This window comes from Motacilla alba, chromosome 2 (assembly GCF_015832195.1).
Source record: "Motacilla alba alba isolate MOTALB_02 chromosome 2, Motacilla_alba_V1.0_pri, whole genome shotgun sequence".
Lineage (NCBI taxonomy): Eukaryota > Metazoa > Chordata > Aves > Passeriformes > Motacillidae > Motacilla > Motacilla alba.
Window position 1 is genome coordinate 23798446 of NC_052017.1, and position 16817 is coordinate 23815262.

The 16817-nt window shown below is 41.0% G+C and overlaps 1 protein-coding gene across 2 annotated transcripts; it reads right to left on the minus strand.

Annotated features, from left to right (window-relative positions):
* Positions 1-8330: 8330 nt before the first annotated feature.
* Positions 8331-14705, minus strand: TFPI2 (tissue factor pathway inhibitor 2). Of its 2 annotated transcripts, none has more exons than XM_038129419.1 (5): positions 14324-14705; positions 14055-14234; positions 13402-13581; positions 12001-12174; positions 8331-9463 (listed from the first exon to the last, which is right to left on the minus strand). In XM_038129419.1, the coding sequence occupies exons 1-5, from the start codon at positions 14403-14405 to the stop codon at positions 9363-9365; spliced, it is 717 nt and encodes a 238-aa protein (XP_037985347.1). In that variant the 5' UTR covers positions 14406-14705; the 3' UTR covers positions 8331-9362. The 2 variants fall into 2 exon arrangements, with proteins under 2 accessions (XP_037985347.1, XP_037985346.1); XM_038129418.1 differs by having other exon boundaries at positions 8331-9466; positions 14324-14698.
* Positions 14706-16817: the final 2112 nt, after the last annotated feature.

Consider the following 16817-nt stretch of genomic DNA (forward strand, 5'->3'; position numbering starts at 1 on the left):
TCAGATCTTTGAACATCTGCATATTTTTAAGTTAACTCTGTTAATTTCAGGTCTGCTGTTAAGATGCATTTGAAATTTCAACTTCCTTCAAAAAATCAGTTCTTTGTGTCCCAGCCTCAGGCCACAAGCTCATTCTGTAGTCTGCATCAAGCAAACTTGGATATCAAAAATATTCTGGTCTTGGGTCTCACTAGAACTGGAAGTAGCAAGGTAAAGGCTGTGTATTGCAGGAATCCAAACTATTCAGTATGTCAACACTGTTTGAAGAGCCACGTGTGAGTCATGTTCTTGTTTGCAAGCTAATTAGATTGCTTGTTTTGAAAGATGGATTAATGAATTAATCACAGGGTGCGGTAGATGTTTTTTCTTGGCATTCTGAGACTGATTTAATATAAAGTGTTTTATTTTTTTTCCATGTATGATTCACTTCAGAATTCAAAACCACATAAAACGGAAATGTAAAAATTATAGCTGTGTTAAAAAATGAATATTATAATCACTTTGGCACAGTCAGTTTTCATTTAGGTTATCTGAAACTGTTGATAGTACCATCAACCATGGAAAGAGGGAATATATGGGAGCTTTCTTGTTAAGAAATCAAAGCTGAATGGAAAAAGGTCTGGTTTTGATTGCACAAAATGTCAGATGGGTTTCTGGTTTGCAAATCTGAAAACAGGAGTGGTTCACATTTTGATGCTTTCTCATACTGCAACATTTATGGAATTTTTTTTTTTTTCAAATCAAATAAATGTTGGCAACTCCTAATATTGCAAAATTCACAGCCCTCAAATTCACATTCAAAAGCAGAAGGCAGCAGAGACTGGGATCTGGCTCAGCCTCTGCCCACTTCTGGCCACTCATTTCTGGCCAATTTACCAAGTCGAGCATTTATATGTACACTTTTCACTTATTTTCCTGTTTTTCAGCTTTCCCATTCTAGACAACTGCCCACCTAATGGGTGGAATTATGCACATCATTTTCATGGTGATCCAAGCCGCTGAGCACTGCACGGTGAGATCCTGGCCCTTGGTACACAAGAAAGGGAAGAGTCTTATGTTCACCAATGCCAAGTTGTGTGATTCTGAGCAGAATATTTAGCAGGAACAATGAACCACCTGGTCTTCAGCCACTTTGAAAATGAAAGGTGGAGCCAGATTTTCAAAGGTATTTACCTTAATAAATAAAGATAGATATAAATGTCCAACGAAAGAGATAAGGTGCCCTAGACACTTTTTAAAGTATTTCCTGGGAAATTCTTGGGAACTCTATCAGGAGGGTTTAGAAAGCTATGCACTTATTAAAATCACACAAATCAAACCTTTGCAAATGCAGTCTTTGTTTCCTGATCCCTTCTGTTTTCACCTTTAGCTATACAAACACTCTGTGCAGATACAGGACTGTGCAGTTCCTTCACCAACAACCTCCTTTTCCTTCTTCTTCACTACTAAAACTGAAGAAATGTAAGAGACCAAAGCACAGACTGCAAAATCTGCATTAGTAGTAAAGGAGACATTGTATACCCCAAACACATCCCATAAAGTCACGCCCTGAGTCAAGGCCAAGTCCCATACCTGTTGATTAGGAAAATAAGCATTTTTCTTGAATATTGACTAATAGTTACATGGAAATTTAGCAGAAATAACACACAAGAAGACTGAGTCCTAATCATGTATCAGAGCATGACTCTGAAGAAGACATTATCTTATTATTGTCTGAAGGGAACATTATCAAACCATAGTGAGTGAGTGCTAGCAATAATCCATAACACTGCTAGGTGTGGATTTAGTTATGCATTGCAATTGTTTTTCACATCTGCTTTGTTTGAAAGCAATAAAATAGAGAAAGCTGTCACCATCATCCACCTGTTCCAAAAGTCTCAAAATCATGCTTTAGCATGTTTTATGGAGCTCTCACTGCTGCTGAGATTTATTGCATCATCTGCAAAACAAAATTGTCACTATTTTATGTTTTCAGTTGTCTGACAGTGAAAAACACTACCCTTTAGGCTGTTGCTGAGTACAGTGGTGCATTTCAAAACTCTATTAATACCCTGTGCTCCCACCTGAGAGTCCAGAAAGCAGATTTTTTAATCTCTTTTGCTTTTTGTACATTACCTACAGTATGACCACATGACCAACAAGCTTACAATGTGGTGCTCAAAGAATATAAATCAACATTGCTCCTTGGAATAAAATATGCAGCTTTTATCACAGACCATACTGTACAGAACAGACAGGGGGATGGATTTGCCAGAAGGGGCAGGGAAGAAGGGCTCTGTCACCAGCCTCAGCGTTCCAGCAAGCCGGATCATGCGGTGGGAGCCCCCTGCTCACTCCTGCTCTCCCTCTCCCCATAGCCACTTCCCCATCCCCATCCTGAGTGATGCAGCCAGGGCTGTGTCCCTGCTCAGGGGTTAGGGTTAGGGTTAGGGTTAGGGTTAGGGTTAGGGTTAGGGTTAGGGTTAGGGTTAGGGTTAGGGTTAGGGTTTGGGTTAGGGCGCTGCTCCTCTTGCTCTGTACCTCTCAGCTCACATCCCTGGCAGTGAGCTCCCCTAGCTCTGCACAGCACTGGGACAGATGCCCTCCCCAAATCAAAGTCATACTCCTAGCACAGGCTCGTAAATGTTCACGGTGGATGTATAAGCACCCTGAAAGGACTCCCAGGCCTTGCACGCTGTGACTTGCACTGGGAATAGAGATTTCCCCAGGTAATGGCAATCCTAAGTGCCCTGAGTGTCCAGAAGTGTGGATGAACTCAGTTGTATCCTTCATTTCTCTGTGATGTCCCCAGAAGACTTATTTGCATTTTCAGTATTATGTTACTCTTCACTTGGGAGAGTCACTCACACTCATAGGAGAATTTGGAGTAAAGGAGCTCAGACCGTCCGGCTAATCAGCACAGAGAGCATGGTCAGGTCCTGTGGTCACTGGCTTTTTCAAGAACATGGGACAGGCAGAGGCTGCTCAAGAGGGCAGAGCAGAAGGAAGTGCAGTGAGTCAAAAAAGGCTCTCCCCTCCTCCTTCCAGCCCAGGATTCCTTAGCCAAGGAATGATCATCACTGCACAACTTGTAAAAATATCTCTTGTGATTAGCAGGGAGCATGCAAGAGCTGGGACTATTTTATTTTCCTCTGATTTACCTTTCTCAAGTGCTTAAGTTATGTCCTACCTCTTTTCTCTTCAGAAAGCCATTTGAACTGTTTGTCTGTGGTTTCTTCACAGAGTTGAGGGTTTCAGCAAAAAATAGTTTGTGGTCATTTTGAGGGTCTGAGATCTGAAGCCTCACCCTCTGCAGCTGAGACTCTGCATGCTCCTCCCTAACACTTTATGGGATGACATCAGGAAGTTATTTTGAGAAATCAGATTTCTCAAAAATGAGAAAAAAAATAAAACCTCCAAGTGCTGCCATACTTAAAGGCATATTTCTGTCTTTCGGGGATAGAAGAACTGCAGGTGTCTATACAAAAATGAGGCAATGAAAAGTTGGATAATCCTCTGTCAGCTCTATTGCAAGTTTTGCAAAGAGCTTTTTTACTGTATATCTGGACTTCAAGAGCAGCTTTCCATCTGCATTACTGCAGAGTACAGTCTGTAATCTTTTTTTCAGTCTCATATTAAACAAAAAAAAATAGAAAATTGGAAAACAAAAAGGAGGTGAGTACTACTTCAGTGACCCATTTACTTTATAGTAAACTAATTTTATTAGAACTTCTGTGATTCATACTGTACAGTTTTGTTTGAGTATTGCTTAGGTTAATCCACACTAGAAGGATACAAAACTGCTCTTATGAAACCAGTTAAGGAACTAATTTTAATTGCCAGTACCAAAGGGGCACTTAGGTGTCTACTAATGTGTAATCTATTGGAAAGAAGAGTATCCAAACTATCTGATGAATTTAAACCACACTAAATTCCTCCTTCAATATAAACTGATATCTAATTATCTGAATATTGTTTTAGATTTTAAAAGAAGTCTTGAAAAAGGTGGAAGGAACAAATCCTTAGAATACCTAATCAAGGAAATACCTTTAATATTTAAACAGATATTTCCCAGTGTTTTTGTAAAATAGGCTTCATAGCAGTTTTAGTTCTAATCCTATTTAAAGACATATTGAAGACATCCACCAGATCCAGCAACTCTGTGAGCACTAAAATGAAGTTTGGAAATTTTTTGTTTAGCCTTTGTTTATTTGCTTGCACCCACTGATGGACACAGGTGAAGTAGATCTCAGGTAAAGCAGATGCATGTGCTGCTGCAGGGGAATGCTGCTCTGTGCAAGATCATGTTTCTGCACTTAAAAGGAGGTTATTGAAGTCTTTGGATTCACTCCAGCTCTTGTTGAAATCATGGTAGAGTCCCTCTGGCTGGCACAGTGGAAATTGTACAGGCTCCTTATGCTCCAGTGCAGCAGCCTGAATCCATGAGAGTGCGGTAAATACTATTTGTCGTCACTTTTTTTCTCATTAGACTTCCCTCCCACTTTTAGAGAAACAAAAAAAAAGGGGGGGAGGGGAAAGACTTGCGAGTTGGGTTACTTTCTACTGGAGGCATTTCTATAAATGTTCTTTTTCAACATCAGTGAAAATCAAGATTCTCCCTGTTGAAAATTACTGTAATGATGGAAAGCTTCCTTCTGATTTGGTTGTGTGGTACATTTTTCACCCTCTACTCTCTTGACTTTTTAAATAACTTTTATTAGTATAATCTAACCTCTTTATTTTGCTTCCCACACAGAGGAAAAAAAAATCTCACAGACAACAATTTCATATGCATTTATTAGACACTATGACTTTTATTACTGCATTTCACTCTAAGCCTTAATATAAACAGGCATTGCCATCTTAGAAAAGCTGCTGCAAACTTCCTGAGCAATGCTCCACCTCCAAAAAAGCTCACTGAGCAAAACCATTGTAACTCAGCTGGCAGATATAGTAAAGATTTGACCTGTAGGTAATATATTAAGGCCTTTCATGGGGATCTGGCCTATGAAGTAATAAGGCTTAAGATTCCTGTATGCTCACCAGCTTGAAGTTTAGCCCCACCAAGTCAGACAACGTGATGTGTTTTGTGTAGCAATTGCATTTAAAACCTTTCACACAACAACAGATAGGCAGTGAATCTGATTTGTCTGGAAGAGCACCAGTTTTGTTCATATTAATCTGAAATTATGGTCAGTTGCCAGTACAAAGGGAACCTTCATTAAAAGTGACTTCTTTTATTCCCACATAATAGACATAATGCTCTACATTTCATAGATTAGTCTTTAACTTGCCTGAACTATCTCTTTTATGAATAGTTCACACATGAGCTAGGAACACTTATTTCTCTGGCATTTATTTGGAAATCACAGCTCCCAATCACACCAGTGGCTAATGCCTTTATGCTTCTTGCTTTTTAAATATCACTGCTGTTCATTAGGCTGTATATTCTATACTTAACAACCCTTCTCCTCAACAATTAAGTAATTTATTAGATACAAGACATTACTGTGCAGGACCACCAGACACTGAAAAATGAGGCTTACTTCAACAGAAGCATGTATTTCTGTGAAAATTGTTGTGATAGTCTTTCTTACTAGAAAGAAAATGAGGTAGATTTTGCTTTCAATAACACTGCTGTAAATGCATAATGATTCTGGCACATCCACAGCATGGTTCCTCCAGATTCATACAGTAATAGCTGGACTGTGTTTCTCTAGGAGAACAGAATTCTTGTCCCTGCCTGGGTCAGAACAGCTGCCCTCAGCCATATGGCTGACTGCAAGATTCAGGATAAAATCTGTCACCTCTGATTGGAGACAAAAGTTTAGGGATTTTTTTTTTTTTAACATGGCTCATTGTTTCTAAAAAATGCTTCTTTCTAAAAAAAAAAGTTCCACAGTTTCTACCTCCTCAACTGACGAGAAGTGACAGAGAAACAGGAATGCTTCTGGTAATCAGAAATCTGACTCCAGGCATACAAGCTGAACTCATTGTCAGTTCACTACTAAAGTATAGAAAGTATGAGAAAGCCATTTATTGGGGCAAATCACTGTTAAAATGATGCGTGCTTGCCATCATGTAGCTTATCAATAAAAAATATTACGTGATTCCACATGAATTGTTTTTTCTTTTCTCTTTTTGACATTTAAAGTTCCATTGAAATATAAAGATGAAGCCAATCTTCTACTCTGGAAATAATTTACAAAGCAAATCCTTGAGTACTGTCACATGATGAAGAATCAGTGCGGATTTTCATTTTTGTAATTTTTATACAGTTCTTTGCATTATATCACTAAGAAATTATCTGGGATTATGGGTCACAATGAAAGTTAAAGAGCAGAGATGTTGCAATGCAGTTTATTAAAATCTGCTTATTCCAGCAACTACTTTTCAGTGGCAGGTATGACTGTCCTGTGCAAATCACTAGTCAGGAGTTTCAGTGGCAGCTTGCCTATGCAAACCCAACTGATTATAATCACTGCTTCCCTCCTCTGCCGTAGAAATTTGCACTGTGACACACTATACCAGATGCTGGACACTGGCTACTATAATAAAAGTTAATTTGCAGGATGGTATGGGCTGCATTAATTTTCAATGTGGCAAAACACTAACAGTTGGCTCAACCTTGAGCCAGTGTTGTTTCATCAGCAAACTGAAAAAGGAAGTAAGTAATGAATCATATAAAGGGCTTTAGATGACAAGTTTAGATTAGTCAAAGTCACAGTAGGCTGAAGGGATGTAAGAGTAACCTAAGAACTCAAAGCAGAGCAGCACAGTGGCAACTGAAATTTTTCGTAGCTAAAGCAAAAAAAACCCAAACAAACCAAGATTAAGGCATTTACCTGGAAACACAGTACAATTTATGTAATAGCTTCAATAAGGAACTGAAAAAATCTACCGTGAGCACTTCCTTTCCCTGGCCCACCTCCTCCAGAACACTCTAGAACCTGCTCACTATGAAACCCTGTGAAAAACATGGTTTATGTTAAATTTTTATATGATACCAGGTAGATAAGGGATTAAAACCCAAGCCTGCGATATTTCACCATATACTTTAGCAGCAAGCCCTTAGGCTTTAAAAATTAGATTTTTATGCAAGTAAAGTTCCTACGGAGCAGCTGCATTACACAGGCTGCTGAAGTGGTCACTGCAGCATCCTGGCTCTTGCTGAGCCCCTGAGCTGGCATGTACAGATGAGTGCCAAACTCTTGGATCCTTTCCAGGACCTGAGCAGGGTATTGCATTACTCAAGGCACCCATTTCTGGATCAAAAACAAGAGTGGAGCTGCTCTCAGATTTGAGGATCCCTTTAAATTCTAGGTGCCCTTTTGTATCCCATCCAAAGATACCCCTATGAAAGTCAAAGACACAGAGAGATAAGGAGTAATAATAATTTCTCAAACATGATTCCTAAGATTATATATACTATATACCCCATGGTGTCGCTATTAAAAGACAGCCATCCTTTACAGTTATAAGCTGTGTTTAAATTGAACTTCAACTCCCTAAACAGGTTTATGTTTTTATAAGCCATGGTCTGAACATGAAAAAACCACAGCCCTAAATGTTTATATTATGTATGAAGATATTCAGAGGACACTCTGGGCTGCTGCTCCAAACAGCACAGCCAAAGTTCACAACCTACAGACAGGGATATAGGCAATGCCCACAGGTATTGTGCCCTGGCTCCCTCAAGGAGTTCATACTGGTCCCTTTCTGTTTGAAGGCTGGCTACCAAGAGGTTTGGCATGGGACAAGCACTCAAAACTGTGTCACATTGTGTGCCACAGTGTCCTCCTTCATCTGCACTAAGCAAGGGATGATTAAAATAAAAAGGGGTTTTGAGACCAAAAACCACAAACAGAGTGATAGAAAGACGATGGCAAGCACAGACAACTGCTTTAATTGAAAATCTGGCAGTGAGAGAAACATCAGTAAGAAAATCAGATCTTGACTAGTTTGCCCATCACGTTCCCTCTCTGAAACAGGTTTAAAGCACATACCTGAATTATTCTAACTGAAAGCCAATGTAATTTCAAACAAATAGCTTGTTACCTGCACAAAAGCTATTCAGATAGTGCAACATCAAACAAGAGACCAGCAGCAGACAATAAGCTAAACTAAGCACTCCTTTGAGAGCAGTTCTTTTGAGAAAGCCATCTGAGCTACGAAACTGCTGGGGATGATTAACAGCAATGCAATTTATTGGCTTTCTTCAAATAAAGACCTGAGTGTAAGGAAATGATTGAAGAGACAACTAAACTCTAACAGAGTCATAATTAACAAATTATGGGCTCCATTACACATATTGGTATATACAACTCATTCAGGATAATGACAGAACAAGCTTTTTTTTTCCACAAAAAGCATTTTATTAACATTACTTATGAATTTTTATTTAGAAAATATTGTAGGTGAAATTAACTGAAATTCAGACATGACTAAAATACAAAATAGAAAAGAATGTGCAAAAGTTTCACGATAGGCATAACCTACCATAAGAAATACAAAAGTGCCTCAAAAGAGGGATTACTCTTTTGCAGAAGAAATTTGCAGAAACTTCTGCTGCTCTGCGTCAACAGCTACTGCATTATCACAAATATCAAAATCCTCTGCAGATGTAATCAGCATAGCTCCATTAAAATCAGTGAAACTATGCTGATTAATGCCATATGAGGATCTGGAATAACTTAGCAAAAATTTCAAATGTCATGAAAAGTAATGGCTACACTTTTATTTTAACACTCAACTAGTTTATTCATTGCCTTTGTCAGAGTGTTTATCAAGGCATCCCTATTCCAAATTCTGTCCTGTGGGATGATCTGTATTTAAATTTATACTTTTTTACTGTTATGAAGGCTTCTGAAAGTCTTTACTCTGAATATTAAAGGTAAATGATCATCTATTTAAATGATAGGGCCAAAGTATGCAAATGGCAGGGCAATAAACCTCTGAACACACTTGTGAAAAGTTCCTTTTCTTTAGCAAGCAGAGGATGCAAAAAAAAAAAAATTAAAATTCCATGGTAGATTTTCAGTGTTGGACTCTTCTTAGTTATAATAAAACATTTGATTTTTCAAATTTTAACTGATTTGCAACAGCTGAAATATTTTCCCAAGGCAGTAGTAACATTCCCCCCATAAAAACATGGAAATCTAAACAAGTCTTTCCAATATATTATTGCAAAGACAACACAGCAGAAGAACCAAATTTAGGTTTGTTCTTCTATTAAACGCAGTTTCTTATAAAAAAGTAAGTTGCGTAAAAAGCAGCTCTGAAAGACAGAACTATGTCAGTATAAAACTTTGTGAAAAATATATTACAAAAGAATAAAGTGGAATCGACAAAAAGTGTTTCAAACATCCAAGTGCACATCAGCTTTAAGACTTCAGGTTATACATCTGAGATTTTTTCTTCAGTTTTCTCACTATTTTTCTGCGGGATAAATTTGTTGGCCTGTTGATACTCGGTTTCTGATTTCCTGCTAAAAAACAAAGGAAGCAGTTAGGGAAACTGAATGACAAAACTGTTACTACTTGTTAGAGTTTTGTTCATGTTACATTGTTCACTGTCCAATAATAATAAACATACGAGAAACTGTAACATGTATTCTGCATTCCCTATTCTCACACTGTAAGGTCGCCAGTGCATTCACTTTTGGCACTGGAATCCTACTTTGCTGCTCTTTTCCTGATCAGCCATCAAAGCCTAATCCAAGTGTCCTGCAGGGACAGCAGAATGGAACTAAATACACTACTCTCTATTAAAAAAAAAAAAAACCAAAAAAAACCCCAAAAACAAAACAAAACAAAACAAAAAACCACAACCAAAGAAACCCACAACAACAACAACAACAACAACAAAAAAAAACAAAACAAAAAACAAACCCAACAACCAAACCAAAAAAAAAAATCAGACACAAAAAAAACCCCCAACCTATTCTTACATTTCTCTGAACAGTGGGACAAAGGTTAAAACACAGCCAGTGCTTGTGGGAGATGTAAAATTATTTGAGCTTCGGCACAAAACTCACAGAAGCTGCAGAGTGGCCCAAGACAGTCAGAGCTAATGTCAGACATGCTTTCAAAGGCTGCATGAATTTTGTGAGAGCAGTTCATAAAACAAGTATTCTGTAATCTTGACTAAAATTCTTTGTCTTTATGCTACCTATTTGCCAGCACGCAGAGCCACTGTGGCCAGTTCCCAATTCTTTTGCTGTCACCCCAATGCATTTGCTTTCTTTTCCAGTATAAACTTTTAAAGATGAAATTAACCACAAACCTTTTCACTCAAAACACTATAGATCAATTTAACAAACAGTTGTATATTTTCAGAGGGAAGTACAACTGAATTCAACTTGAGACTCCAAGAGGTAACATGAAAGCTGCTGAGGAGGAAATAATGGAAGCAGAAGAGGAGGAGTGGCTTAAGTTGCCTGAATTATTTGCTTAATGTTGCTGTGCACTCCCAAGCTCTAGAAATGAATAGGCATAACACAACATTAATCAGCACTAATTATGCCCTTGACTTTGGTCTTCAGATGTACCAAGCCTTACTGAACTGTGAAATCCCTGAGTTGATGAAAAAGCTTGTAACTGATACTTTGCATGTGGCTATCTGGTGCTCTAGTTACAAGACAGACAGCATCTCCTTACCTCTGTCTTACACACACATACAAGAAAAAAAAAAAAAAAGAAAAAGAAAAAGGGAAAAAGACGTGAGGAAGATGAATCTGGCTGGGTGTGGGCAGGGGCAGTGTGGAGGTGAGCGCTGAAGAAGCAGTTTCCTTCCTCCTCTCCCTGAACTCTCCACACTGGAGCCTGGCCCAACCACTTCACAGGTAGCAATGGATGCAAATTAGATAATCACAAGCATCTCAGATAAACTTAACATACTATTAGAGACTCTCTCATAATACAATGGCAGAGACCCACTCAGACTTGTCATCCACAGAAATATTACTGTCATGACTAATGCCAGGCAGTATTTTTATTTCTGAGGACTGTGCCCAGGGCACAATCCGTGCCCCAGCCCTGGATTTCCAGCCCAGAACTGAAGAATCTTCTCCCAGCATAAGGCTTCTGACTATGCAACTTCAATACTGAGGTACTCAGATCTTGTGCTTATTATGTTTAAAACAGAGCTGCTTTTTAGTTTTCCCTTTTTCTTTTTCCCAAAGGCAATGTACATGCTTGATACAGCCTTAAATATTTTTCCCATTAGTATCCATTTTTAATATACTGCACTATGTCTGCTTTCTAAGTGTTCTGGGCAACAACATAAAATTTTCGATCTCTCTCGTTCATTTTCCTATCAAATTAATTAAACTAGAATATTAAAACTAGCATTAGCTGCAATGTGACTGCAAATAAAAGTACAACTGTTTTGATTTTCAAGCACAGTCACTGCTGGTTTGAATAAAAGCATTAAGAAAATTAATTATTCCTAGCTTTCCCCCCCACAGCCTGAGAAACAGCTGACACAGCACAACTGATGAGGCAGAAATCTTTAGTAATGCGAATAAGAAATGTGAGTAGGCAACAGGGAATTGAGGAAGGATGATAACTTCTGAAAATGCAAAGGAAAAAAGTGAATTGATTTCACAACGGACTTTAATCCTATTTAAAACTATCTAGAATAAAAGGGTATCCTAATCAGCGGTCGTGGAGGTACTGAACAGCTTAAAGAATGATTCCTTGTAGTCTCTAGGAAGTAGGCTTAGTCTTTTTGTGTGCCCTCCTCGTCATTTCATTCAAATATGGTGTAACCACCTCATATCACACTGATCTTGCCAGAAGGATTTAGCATTGCCTTTCAAATTTCCCTGCCCTTAAAAAACATAAGAGTCCAAAATGCAAAAAGCATACCCCTGTAGCAAGGCAAGGTGAGTGAAAGAACACTATCCACATACTTCTTACTGGTATGTGGATTTCTTTAACTGCTTGTGACTGACAAAATACAAAAAAAAAAAAAAAAAGAAGAAAGAAAAAAAAATCCCCAAAACTAAAAAACCCTTACCTTTTCTACAGACATTGTAGCAATCCATTTCAGTGACAAAGTTGTTGGCATTTCCACCACAGCCAGTATATCTGAACTCTTTACATGATTTAGTCTTGGTGTCATAGTAATAGCGAGGCACAGAAGAGGAACACAGTCCTTCATCCTTTGGGCTATAGCATAGCAAGGGGCCAGCTTGGGAAAAAAGGGCAAAGGAAAAAAAGAAGAGAGAGAGCGAGAAAAGTTACATAAATGTAATCTCTGTGTGTGGCTTCTTAAAATTGATCCTGAAATAAATTTTGTGTCTAAACAGCTTTTTCCCCTCGAACTGAAACAATTACCGGTAACTTCAGAGACTTTCTACATCTTATTCCTGTGAGCTGTGAATTTGAGAAATCAACTGACCATCCTAGAGAACAGGATTAGATCCCATAAGTGAAATTCATCAGCTATCCCCATTTGTGATGCTATACACATGACAGCAAAGATTTTTACATAATCTTATTCTGTATATATAGGAATATCGCAATAATTTCAGTAGAACAACCTCTATAGAGAAAAAGAAAGGCACAACTTTGCTATGATTTTCCCAGCAAATTCTGCTTGCAGCAAAAAGTACAAATCCAACAACTTTCCTTGAGAGCATGTTTCTTTTTGCCTCAACAAAATTTTATTTTTTTCTGCTGTAGCCCTTTATCAACTCATTGTACGTGCAACAGAAATAATTCAGTTTTCACCTAAGAAAATGCTGATAATCTGTCATCAGCCACAAATAAATGTCATCAAGCACAATAATACTTAGGGCAGTGACAGCTTTTACACATTCTGGTAGATCTTCAAAGAGCCTAGTTCTAGCCTTGAACTAGATATTAATCTGGTGTTCATGTCAAAACTTAGTTACAGTCACCTGCTCATAATTGCCAGCAATCTTATTTAAAGCTCAGATGGAGAGGCAGTGAAGAACCACATGAGGTGTCTCAGTTTTGTGAGAAGCTGAGCTGTTGAGTGCCAAAAACCTGAGCCACCTACCACCATCTCTCAGGCCTGAATTTTAGAAAGGTGCTTCTGCTTTACATTACACTACCACTTCCATGAATGTGACTGCAACAATCTCTGACACATCTTCCTCAACACAGATCTTCAACCTTATTATTTCTCTTCAGATACACCTGTACAGCTCTCTAGAAGTCAATAAATTGATTGGCTATAGCTGTGGGTGTATTTAAGATCTCAGCATTTTTGTTCTCCCAGTAACAGCTATGACAACATATTAAAATTAAAGTTGACAATATAAACATCTGCTTTACACAAGTCTTCAAAAATACCACTGTATGGGTATTAATAGGAAAATATCAAATGAAGTATCATTTTCATATCACTTTCAAACCATCTATTTTATTAAAAATTTGGAACAACCATTACTTTTTTCTGGCAGACAGTGGTCCACACAAGACTGCAAATCTCTGAAGTTGTTGCCATTTCCATAACAGCCACCATAGATGAATTCCTCACACCTCATCGAGCTCAAGTTAAAGGCATATCTTCTTAGATAACTCCTGCAAGGTCCTACATCAGCCTCCATCCGGCATAATTTGGGCACTTCTGCAGAAAAAAAAAAATCCTCCTCTGTAAAGCCAGCCCTTCATGCTTTGCATACAGAACAACACGGTAGTGTAGGCGAAACTGTATTACTTCAGTTGAAGGCAAGTCCCAGTTTGTCCCACCTGCTTTTTTTTCTGGAGGAATCCAATGCATTAATTAGCGAGTAAGTGCAATATTAAATCACATTTAAAATACTAATAGATAAATTCCACAAGTCATCTCTGGGTGAACTGACTCTGTATTTTCTCCCAAAATTGACATCAGCAAGAAGCCGCAACAAGCAGGAGAGTCATCAGTTGGACTCGATCATCTTAAAAGTCTTTTCCAACCTAAACAACTCTAAGATTCTAAGACTCTATGATATATCGGGTGCGTGCAAAGCGTCCCGCAAAGCCAAGCAGCCTCCCCGGTGTGTCCGTCCAGCCCCCTGCCACCCCGGGGCCCTCTGCGGCACTGCCGGTCCCTGGACTCACTCTTGATGGTCCAGCAGCTCTTCTCGCAGTCGTCGAAGGTGAGGAAGTTGTTGGCGTTGCCGTAGCATCCCCCGTAGGTGAACTCCTGGCAGCTCTGCGTGTGCCGGTCGTAGTACCAGCGCGGCACCAGGGCGCGGCAGGGCCCCTCCTCGGGGGGCAGCAGGCAGGCGCGCTGCTTCTCTGCGGAGACACCAGCCACCGGGGCTGAGGCCACCGCGCCGGCGGGGCGGCCCCGGCCCCGCGGGGTCCCACCGGGGGCCCGTTCCTACCTGTGAGGGGGCGCTGGGCCAGCGCGGCGCAGGCCAGCGGCAGCAGCAGCGCGGGCAGCGGCAGGCGGCGGCCGGGGGCCATGGCGAGCGGGCGGCAGCGGGGTCCCGGGAGCGAGCGGCGCTTCCTCTCCGACGGCAGCGCTTTATATGCACCGAGGCGTCTTCCCCGGGCCGCCTCCTTGCGCAGGTGGTGGGAGGGGAAGGTCTGATTCAGCGGGGCAGGAGGTCGCCGCTGACCCGGCCGTCACCGGGGCGCGGGAGGCTGCGCGATGCGGGAGTCCGGGAGCGCGGGCAGCCCCCGCCCCGCTCCGCCCGCGGGGAGCAGCGGGGGGCGCCGCCGGGGCTGCCTCTCCGCAGGGCTGCGCCGCCCATAGCCCACAGGCCTCCGCCCCGGGCTGCGGCGAGCTGGCTGGGGCCCACCCCCCGCCCCACTCACGTTACGGGATGATGCTCAAAGAGCCTGTCCTGTAAGTCACGGCGAAATCCGGGACAGGTCACTTAGCGAAAGCCCCCCTCTCTCCCCCCGTCATCCTCGCCTTCTCCCCCCCTCCGCCGAGGCCGCTCCCTATTCGGAAGCTCCGGGTAGAGGACGGTGGGACGCCGAAAACCAAACGCTGATGCTGCTGCAGGTCCCGATCCAGCCGGATCGAGTAGAGGCTGCTTAGCGAGTGCCGCCGAGACAGACACACGGCATTAGTTTACCTCCCTAGTGTAAAACGCTGATGAACTTGAGAAAATGAGGCATCATCAGAGGGCCTGGACTCTGGGGAAACTCGAGGGGCCGAATGGATAACAACTCTGGCAGTGCAAAGAGGGATGGATTTCAGGAAATACCATGACCTGGTTTATTCTACAGATTGTAACCCCACCAGGCAATGAGGTGTGATCTGTGGGAGGAGGGGGTGAGCAGCAAACAGCACACTTTCCCTCTCTAATCTATTAGACACATTGCATTAATTAGTATTTACCCCAGACTGAATATAGTAAGGGAGATAAGAGTGGCTGCGTGTTAGGCGTGCTCTCCATAGATAACGACAAACTAATCTGATCTCCTATTGTTCTTTTCTGCTCCCTTTACAGTGACATTAGGCCATAGTCCTGCAGGCAGGTACTGCCCTCCATGGGTTGCAATACAGGGCCCTGGAAATCTGTGGCCTGCGGGAAAGAAGACACAGTCTGCATGGGCTGTAAGCAGGAGGCGCTTCAGGGCACCCTGATTACTCCAATTGACTTTGTCACCATGGTTTCTGTGCTTTACTTACGTCGTGGAGGACTACAACCTAGCTTCCTGACATAGTTTTATTTTTCATAAAGGCAACAAAGGAGCAAGTCTAATCGCTACTCCACCTACATGACTTCTGAAAGGGTATAAATGGCACCTCTTTCCCTCCTTTTTCAGAACTGCTCTTTTTTTCAGAACCTCCAGTAGCTAAAGTATAAGTGGGTGCTTTAGTAACAAGAGTCATCATGATGGGATATATCTGCCATGTTTTGGATTCTTATAGCTACAGTGGTTACTAAAGGGTGTCCTCCTTTTTAGGGATTTTGTTCAGCATATTAGGCAGAGCAGCTATATCAAAGCTTATGTTCCTCCAGAAGAAAAGAACCAAGAAACAAACAAAAAAAACCCACATACTTTTTCTATTTCCAAAAGAAAGCAAAAGGTCATCTTTCTAATATTGGGAAACTAAAGTGATTTTAATATGATGTTCTTTAATATGTTGTCCTAGACTGATGTCCTTTAGTTTTCATGACATTTTTTGGAATTGCAAAGAAAGAAATTTAAATACCACTTTAAACAATAGCAGCAAAGTGAATGCTGTAATGCAAACACCATTTTCAATATTTTCAATTTCCTCTGTGCACAGACACGTAGAAATCAAAGTCTGATTTAAAGCCACCTATCCATCAATGCTGCTATTCAGCTTCTCCTTTTCTTTAACTTAGGTAAATATCTGTAAAAAATATATGAACCACAATAAAAAGTTAACACAGCGAGTGGCAGAAACTGCATTACTGACTGCCGTCTGCAGAGCCAGTCATGTCAGCAGACAGGTCAGTGAAAGCTTTCCATTACAAAGCTATGGACACCAAATTCTTCCCACCCTAACTGTGTCAGTGGTGTGCCAGAATCCACCTTCAGCTCACTCCTGCACCCTACACCTGCCTCCACCACATCACATGCTCTCTGCCTCTCCACACCACAATGTTTCTGCTCCCACCAACAGCCCGGGCTGTTCTGAGACACTGGCCAGCCAGCTCCTTCCACCTGTTTTGACTGGCCCAGGACCAGCAGCTGGTGGGATTTGGGAATGCAGCTGTCAGTGTAGGGTATGGGGGTATAGAAAGTGCATACCACCAGCTGGGAAGATGGTAGCCATAGGGAGAGGAAGAGAAACTGATTTTAGTGAACTGGCTGAAGTAAAACAAATAGAAACCCCAAGAGCACTATAGAAGCAGTGCTGGAGAAGATGTAAATCTTACATGCTGCTGA